This window comes from Centroberyx affinis, unplaced genomic scaffold, assembly GCF_046629955.1.
Source record: "Centroberyx affinis isolate AG114_WGS23_722 - 3 ecotype Tasmania unplaced genomic scaffold, CSIRO-AGI_Caff_v1 ptg001001l_1, whole genome shotgun sequence".
Taxonomy (NCBI): domain Eukaryota; kingdom Metazoa; phylum Chordata; class Actinopteri; order Beryciformes; family Berycidae; genus Centroberyx; species Centroberyx affinis.
Genome location: NW_027279565.1, coordinates 44,531 through 52,500, shown reverse-complemented (window position 1 = coordinate 52,500; position 7,970 = coordinate 44,531). Strand labels below are relative to the sequence as shown.

At 46.2% G+C, this 7,970-nt stretch overlaps 1 protein-coding gene across 3 annotated transcripts in view; it reads left to right on the top strand.

The window, feature by feature from the left end:
• satb2 (SATB homeobox 2) overlaps window positions 1-5,199 on the top strand; it is a 41,572-nt gene extending 36,373 nt beyond the window's left edge. For 2 of the 3 annotated variants that reach the window (XM_071522546.1, XM_071522544.1), the window contains exons 13-14: window positions 1,973-2,179; window positions 2,346-5,199. In XM_071522546.1, the coding sequence (XP_071378647.1) occupies window positions 1,973-2,179; window positions 2,346-2,825 (687 nt within the window). In that variant the 3' untranslated portion in view covers window positions 2,826-5,199. The remainder of the gene's footprint in view (window positions 1-1,972; window positions 2,180-2,345) is intronic. The other variant, XM_071522545.1, reaches the window with a different exon arrangement.
• Window positions 5,200-7,970: the final 2,771 nt, after the last annotated feature.

The window sequence follows — 7,970 nt, the reverse complement described above, 5'->3', positions numbered from 1 at the left end:
TGAGCGCAGAAAAGAGAGGGAGGCCAGAACGGGAACTAGAACGGGAGAGGAGGAGGGAGGAGGAGGAGAGAGGCGAGGAATCCTCTGAGATGGACTTTGGAGGAGCCAAGCAGCCCAGCGCGTTTGGCTCTGCTCTCTCAAGCCGCCACTAACATCATCATTAGTGCATGAAGGAGACCAGGCCCCGCTATTGGTGTGTGTTTGACTATGTGTGTGTGTGTGTGTGTGTATGTGTGTGTGTGTGTGTGTGTGTGTGTGTGTGTGTGATCGATCCAAGAGTCCTTGCTGTCAGCCCAAATAAGTGTAGAAACGATGAGGATCTGCGAATGGGGGGTGGGGGGAGGCAAGGTTTCGCAATCCCCTCCATGATTTACCCTCAATTTAGTTATTAAGTGTCTCAGTGTCTCAGCGAGTTTGCATGGGAGATGTTTGTGGCTGTGTGGTCCTCATTAGGGCAGGGATAGATATCTTTTTCTGGCCCCTTCTCTCCCTCTGTTGTTGGTTTTCCAGCGTTCTCACAGTCTTTTCTCAATATCTAAATCTGTCACTTTTGCGTGGCAGAAAGAGCGGACGGGGGGAGGGAAAGAGAAAAATAACCAAAAACCTACTCACTTCCTGTAAATTGCTCATCCCCCCACCACCTCAATAAAAAAAAAAAAAGAAAAAAAAAGAGAAAAGCCCCCGCGAATAAAATCGGAGCAATTTCATGGTCTGGCCTGCCCTCGATATTATTTAAGTAATACCCTGTTATTATTGAAGAGAGGGAGAGAAAAGCGAATGACTATTATCTTTATGTGGGTCCTTTAATTTTAATGCGCCACAGATTTATAGCTGGGCATTCCAGTGGGGAGGCCCCTCCCTGCTCTTAAAGCCAGCGGGAGGGACACGACCGCAACGCTCTCACAACAGCCACTACCTTCTGACAAACAACCAAAGTCCCCACTTTCCCTTCCAACACTTCATCCTGCCCTGCTCAGTGCTGTCAAATAACCTCCACTCCGCTCCCGACAGCCAAAGGACCGCTCTCTGCCAAAGCACCACCCATCAGAATAACAAACACATTTCCACACCTACCCCCATTGTCTCTCTAATATATAACTTCTCTATACAGCTCCCTAGCCCACTCTTTCTCTCTCTTTTCTCACTCTCTCTCACTCAGTTTCATCCACTTATTCGTCCATCTTTCTGTCCGTATTCACCATTTTCCCCCTCAACTATCTGTCGTTACAAACCGCTGTTAATGATCTATTGTTGACCTAATTACCAATCAAAGTAGATTCGTCGTCTTTTCGGGCGCTCTCTCTGACTCTGCGTCTCTCTGGTTATGAATGGGCTGGTTAAATAGTGATGGGGTGTCGTAAGTTAGTAAATGAGAGACTTACAGGCAGACAGATGGTTGGCGTTTCACTAGAGCTAATCTTACACACATCGGGTCAAAGGCCCGTAGCAGTTTGTGTGCCAGACCTGGAGCTGGTTAATAGGCCATGACGCTTTGTGAGCTGTGAAACACTCGTTCTCACCCTCTGCTCACCCTGCGGCCCTGGCTACTGTGTTGCATCACATGGGGTCATTATAAGACTTTTTGTCAGGTACGGAATATACTTGCAACATATCTTGTTTATAGATGTAAGATAAAGGGGCGCGGTACAGTAAAACAACATTTAAACAAGGAAACAGCGTTTTGATGGTGTCTCCTTACCATAAATTCAATGTGTTTCCGGGTTAAGCTTTGAGCATAATCGAAACAAATTTCAGTTTATGTAAAAGTAATAAGTGAATGAGATGTTGATATAAAAATACAAGAAAATAAAAAAATTGCCAATCTTTTTGACATTTATTGTTAAACAGGTCTATGTTATGATATGGGGAATTAGCTAACAAGGTGAAAAGGTTGTTTTTCATTTCATTGTGACTTACATTGTGAATTCCAGGCTGCAGTCTTGATGAGGGGTGACTGTGCCCCACTAATCAGCTGTTTTGCCTTTCTCGTCAGGCACTGCACAGGCCGCCCCCAGCCCCGATGAAGGAGCACCACCACTCTCCCATGCGTGAGGAGCCCTTATCTGTCCCGGTGCCCGAGGACGGGTCACAGAATGTGGGAGCGGGAGCTGCGAGCGGATGTCCGCCTGGAAGTGGTAGCAGTGGTGGGAGCACCAAGAAGCCGCGGTCACGCACCAAGGTACCGTGTGTCTTTGTATTTCCCTGCTCAGGATAATTTCTCTATTAGGAGCCATAAAGAAATTATTCTGCATTTTGGTGTAATACCCAGTTGCTCTTAGCTTTACCTAACATTCTCCATCCTCTCCTCTTTCTAACCATTCGTCTTTCTCCCCTGTGTGTTCTAGATTTCCCTGGAGGCGTTGGGTATCCTGCAGAGCTTCATCCAGGACGTTGGCCTGTACCCAGACCAGGAGGCTATCCATACCCTGTCGGCACAGCTCGACCTGCCCAAGCACACCATCATCAAGTTCTTCCAGAACCAGCGCTACCACGTCAAGCACCACGGCCGCCTCAAGGAGCTGGGCGAGGGGGCCGCCGCCAGCGGAGGAGTGGACGTCAGCGAGTACCGGGACGAGGAGCTGCTCTCGGGCTCCGAGGACCCGGAGTCCAGCGAGGACGGAGCCGAGGAGCTGTACCAGTCCACAGACGGGAGCGGTGGGAGCGCGGGGGGCCTGAGCCAGCCTCCGGCCTCCTCCGGCTCCAACTCCAGCCAGGCCTCCTCAGGGACCAGCGTGGCTCAGGACGAGGGCAAGGACAAGGGGCACGGCCGACCCCCCGGGAGCTCCTCCTCCAGTCCCAGAGAGCAGGCTGACTACCAGAGATAAAGACTGACAAACAGAGAGGAGAAGACAGGGAGGAAGAGAGAGGGAGAGGGAAAGAGGAAAAGAGAGGGTCCATGATAATGAATTGAGGAATGAGGGATGAATTGATGGATGGAGTTTGGTCGCATAGAAACTGTGTAAGAGATAAGTGGCCCTGTAGGCATAGATTGACAAAGAAGTGATTAGACAGATATACTGTACATCATATAGGCCTAAATTATCAGACAGACTCTTCGATAGTGCCAAATCTCAACCACACATCTGTGAAAACAGGATTTGTGGAGCGATAGCGGTGAAATTACAGTGTTACCTCAGTGACAGAGCGTAGGTATGCAGTGTGCTGTGACACGGCAGTTGATGTGTAACTGTGAAAGATAGTTTTCCCAGAAACATTTGAATAATCCACCCATAAAGTTTTATCAGGGGGTAGAACTATTGCCAAACATACCTCCAACCTACAAACACAGAATCTCCATTTGTCAATGACAAGAATAGGAAATTATCACAACCCTCTCTTAACCAGCCAATCCCAAGGAAAGGCTCTCCAAGGAGGGCGGGAGCTCATCTGCTTTGGCCAATAATTGTTCTCTGTCTCTCTCTAATGTCTCTAGCACAGCCACACACATGATATACTCCCCTATTCATGGGTCAGAGTGGCCCCTGCTGACTGACATTTATGGACTGGACCCTCGGGCCGAGACCGAGACCTCCACAATCCCCATAAATCCTCAGGACACATACTGACTGCTCTTGGCTGCCTGAGGACTTGGATGAACAGCATGTTGCTGTTCGTCTACAGGCTTCGTTTCGTATAGGAAAAGAAGTTGACCACCCCGTCAACCCCCCCTCCCCTCTCCTCCCCTCCCCTCCCCGTCCCCACCCACACACATACACACACAAACACATCTCCAATCCCCACTCCAACCTCACCAACCAATCTTATCTAGCACTTACATCCTTCACACAGACGCTCACATTTTGTGGATGTGATGTCCTCTCTCCTCCCTCTTCCCCCCGCTCTCCTCTCCAGGAGGGTTCGCAAAAAACTTTTTAAGGTTTAAAATGACTCAAGGGAGAGAGAAAGGTCGGAGCAGTGGACAGTTTTTGGCAGAGGGGAGTGGAACGACACAGAGAGTCCCGACGTGCAAAAGCGTCCGAGGATGTGGCACGGAGCGACACCCGGGGCTCCGAACCCCTTCTGGGCAGCACCCACCCTCGCATGTGTGGCGAGAGAAAAATGTCAAGAAAGGAGGGACAGAGCGGAGATTCAGCAACCAAACAATCAGTCACTTTATGTGCGGTAGTCCACCCCTTTCACTCTTCCTCTCTTCTCTCCATCTCACTCTCTCCCCTCATCTCAGCTCTTTTCCTCTCTCTAATTGGTGCCCACAGTCTTGTGTTTCACCACACCTACCCGCACTTAAACTTCACCAACCCTATTTATTGCTATGTTTATCCATGATTATTATTATCATTATTGTTATTATTGTTGTTATTATGGTTGGAATTGCTGTCATCGCGTGCTATTTTTAGTTTTTATTTCCATGGTTTTAAATATTGGCTTTCAGAACGTGGCGGCTGTTTGGGTAACAAGAGACATAAGAGCACACTGCCCAAAAAGAAAAAGGAAGGAAAGGAGTGGAAAGTGGAAGAAAATGAAAAAGAAGCAGTTACTGAGTGTTACTGAGTAAAAAGTCTTGTCATGTTGTATTATTGTATTATGCCAGTTCTTTTGTGATTCTGTTTCCCAAAGACAGTGAAAAAGACTTTTGGCTACACAGGAACCAAATCTGAAAGAGTAAAAGAAACATAGGAGAGATAAACTGTGCTTTTTTTTTTGCTGCAGATGATGACAATCTACTTTTTTGAGCCATTACTGAAACATGGCAGGCTTGACTCTGTTCTTCACTTTTAATGTATGTAAATACCCGACATGGGTCAAATTGTAATTGATATACTTTTATTTTTTATTTTGCTGAGTGACTTTGAGTGTTTGTTTGAGCCAGTTTGGAGTGCCAGAACAGTGCTGTTTGCTTTTTTTTTTTAGGACAATCTAATGAACTCAATTCAATTCATTGTGCCAGGCAAGTTCACTCAATCACAGGAGTATTTAAAAAGAACTGTATTTTATTCAATGTCTGGTGCAAATGTGTACAAATATGTGTTCAAAACCATATCTAAGAATAGATATTTGTATGTCAGAGGATCTCTTGTTTGACTATCTCGATCGGCTGCTACACTCACACAGATGACCTGCCTTTTAATTTTATCATTGATTCCAATCACTATCATCATTGATATCATTGTGCTTTTCTGTATGACAGGAATCAGGGTTAGAGTCAGTTGCAGTTCAAATGAAATCTTGGTTCATTCAATGTTGAAGTGAATTAAAATTTGTGAATTCAAAATTGTGTTGTTTTTATTTTTTCTGAAACATTTTTTTGTAACATTTTAAGTGGGTCCTTCACACCCCTCACACCACCACCACAGACACAAACACAGACCACCAACACCACCGCCATGTACACACACACACACACACACACACACACACACATATTGTCGCCGGGCCAAGCCTGACTCCAAACCAATCAATTAAAGGTCTGTGTAAAGCCACAGGGGCTGGGGTTTCTAATAAGAGGCGGTGCGTGGGGAGTGACAGTAATTCACACAGAAACTGTGCCAGCGCTGTCGGAGTGGCTCTCTCTCCTGTCCCGCAGGATTAGGGCTGCTGGAGGGCTGTGGAGCCGCTGCTCGGCCCTGAGTGGCTGAGACCTGCTGCACCCTGGCAGACACCACAGACAATAAGCCCGGGCTGCATTCTCTGTCAGTAATGTTCACATTCTTCGCTGTTTTAAATGAGAGAATAAACCGAAGGCTCAGCTAAAACACAGAAAAATGGCCCTGCAGTGAGGAGTGGCATTATGAAAACATACTATTCCACATTTTGACTTGTTTTCCTTTTATTGCTGACTAAGCCGCTGTGTCTGCGTTTAGCAAGAGGCTTTTCTTCTAATTTGGGAGTTTGAAGCGTTACCCGGACACAAAGGAATTAAAAGGGACAGACGCCTTTTAAACAAGACAGAGCCACAGGATCTGTGATTAGAGCGTCAATCAAGAACCATTTGGCATCCCTGAAATCAACCGTTGTTTAAACGAGTAAAGTGAAATAGCTCACCTGCCAGGCTATTATCACGGAACAATCAGCTACACAAGCACACACATGGAACATACATACACACACACTTGCATTTGCACACATATACTTACACACACGCAAACACACACACACACACACACACACACACACCACTACCTCTCTAATGAGTTTCAACTCTGATGAGATGTGGCAGGGCAGAACAATCCTGGTGTTTAACCTGCCACTAGGGGTTGGGGTCAAGCGTTTAGTTTGTGTGTGTGTGTGTGTGTGTGTGTGTGTGTGTGTGTGTGTGTGTGTGTGTGTGTGTGTGTGTGTGTGCGTGCGTGTGTGAGTGTGTGTGTGAGAGAGAGAAAGACGTGTGCATCTCTGCTGTGTTTAGCGGCACAGCGTGTGTGTGAGTACTCCTCTACTCATTTACCTCATCCAGAGACTTTTGAGTTGGACTCCCTCAGTAAACAATAGAGGCTTAGTGTTGGTGATGAGCCAGAGGGTCGGGGTCTTCCTCCAGACGTCCTTTCCACTCAGCTTGTCTTCTCTGAGTGACTGACTGGAGACAATCAGCTCACGCTGTGACGCTGCCACAGTGGGATAATTATACCTGCTGAGATACACCGACGCCTCTCCATTCCCTCCCCAAAAAGAGTCTGTCTGCCTGTCTGCCCGTCTGCCGGTCTGTCAGTGTATTTCTGTGTGCAAGGCTAACGCTGAACTCACCAGGCTGATTCAAAGAATGAAAGAAGAATGGAAAAAAGTTTACTTCTCTCACAGCCCTGAACGTGAGATAGAATGGACAAACCCTCAAAAGTAAAGGGGCTTAATTACGGTTAGACAGGAGCTTGGATTTTATTTTCAGGAGGAATGAGAAACAGAAGGATATGTTTGTGTTTTATTGTAGCGTTGGCTCGGCACATCACCTAATGCCTAACAGCATTGCTGATACATGTCGATTATAAGCTTTAGCTGGTTAGCATCATTATCATCAGGGGGCTGTCCATGTAAATCAGGGTTTTTTACAGGTACTCTTATCATGCCATTTATGATTCATTGTTAAAACACTAAAGACCAACCAACAGAAACGCATCACCCTTTTCTAATGCTCTTTACCACTGTTTTATTTGTGTTGGTACAGTTGATATTTTTATTATCCGATGAATAGAAAATGCTTCTCTACTCCTTTCCTTCAGCATGAATCATTCTCCTCTGATAGTTTATGTCTATCCTTCCAAGTTAACCTTGGAATGACTTGTTTTCTGATCTTCAAAGGCTCCCAGACTATTTCTGAGCACCCCGCCTTCTGAACAATGTTGTGCATTGTGTATAAACTGCAAGAGGGGTTGGCTTGAGGAAGGGGGGGGGGGGGGGGGGGGGGGGGGGGGGGCGGGCCGAGTCAACGACGTGGCCACAGGAACCAAATACTGCTTCATTTGTACATGAAGGCAATCAAAGAAAACCAGGAATGGAAAAAAATATTACCCAAGAGGCTGTTTTTGGGTGGAATTTACTGGAAATTGTGGATGACAATGCAGCTTCCTGTGTTTATGTAGTAAAAGAGCTCTTTTTAAAGCACTACTACTAAGACGGCCACTATGGATATTCCAGAGAATCACAAATAAACTTCATCAAACTGTCGCCTGGCCTCCCCAAAAGCTGACAAACACATTTTCTGCTGAGACGTTTTCTTTTTAATGACCCACACTCATCAATCCGAAACCCACTAAAGGAGAAAATTATGCAAAATACGGCTTTTAAGTGGCCAACAACCCAATCTGAATGGAAATGTTATTCTCACCTGCATATTCCGTTGGCAGCGAACCGGACTGAATATTCTGATTAAGACGTTATTTTCTCACGCTGATAACATTTGTTCCAGTAATAGTATTCGATGCGTAGCTGGTTTGCCTTCCTCTCTCACCCTCTGGAATACACTTCACCAGACTGAAACTCTTCACTGGGCATGAATTCATCCTCATCCTCATTTTGATTACTGA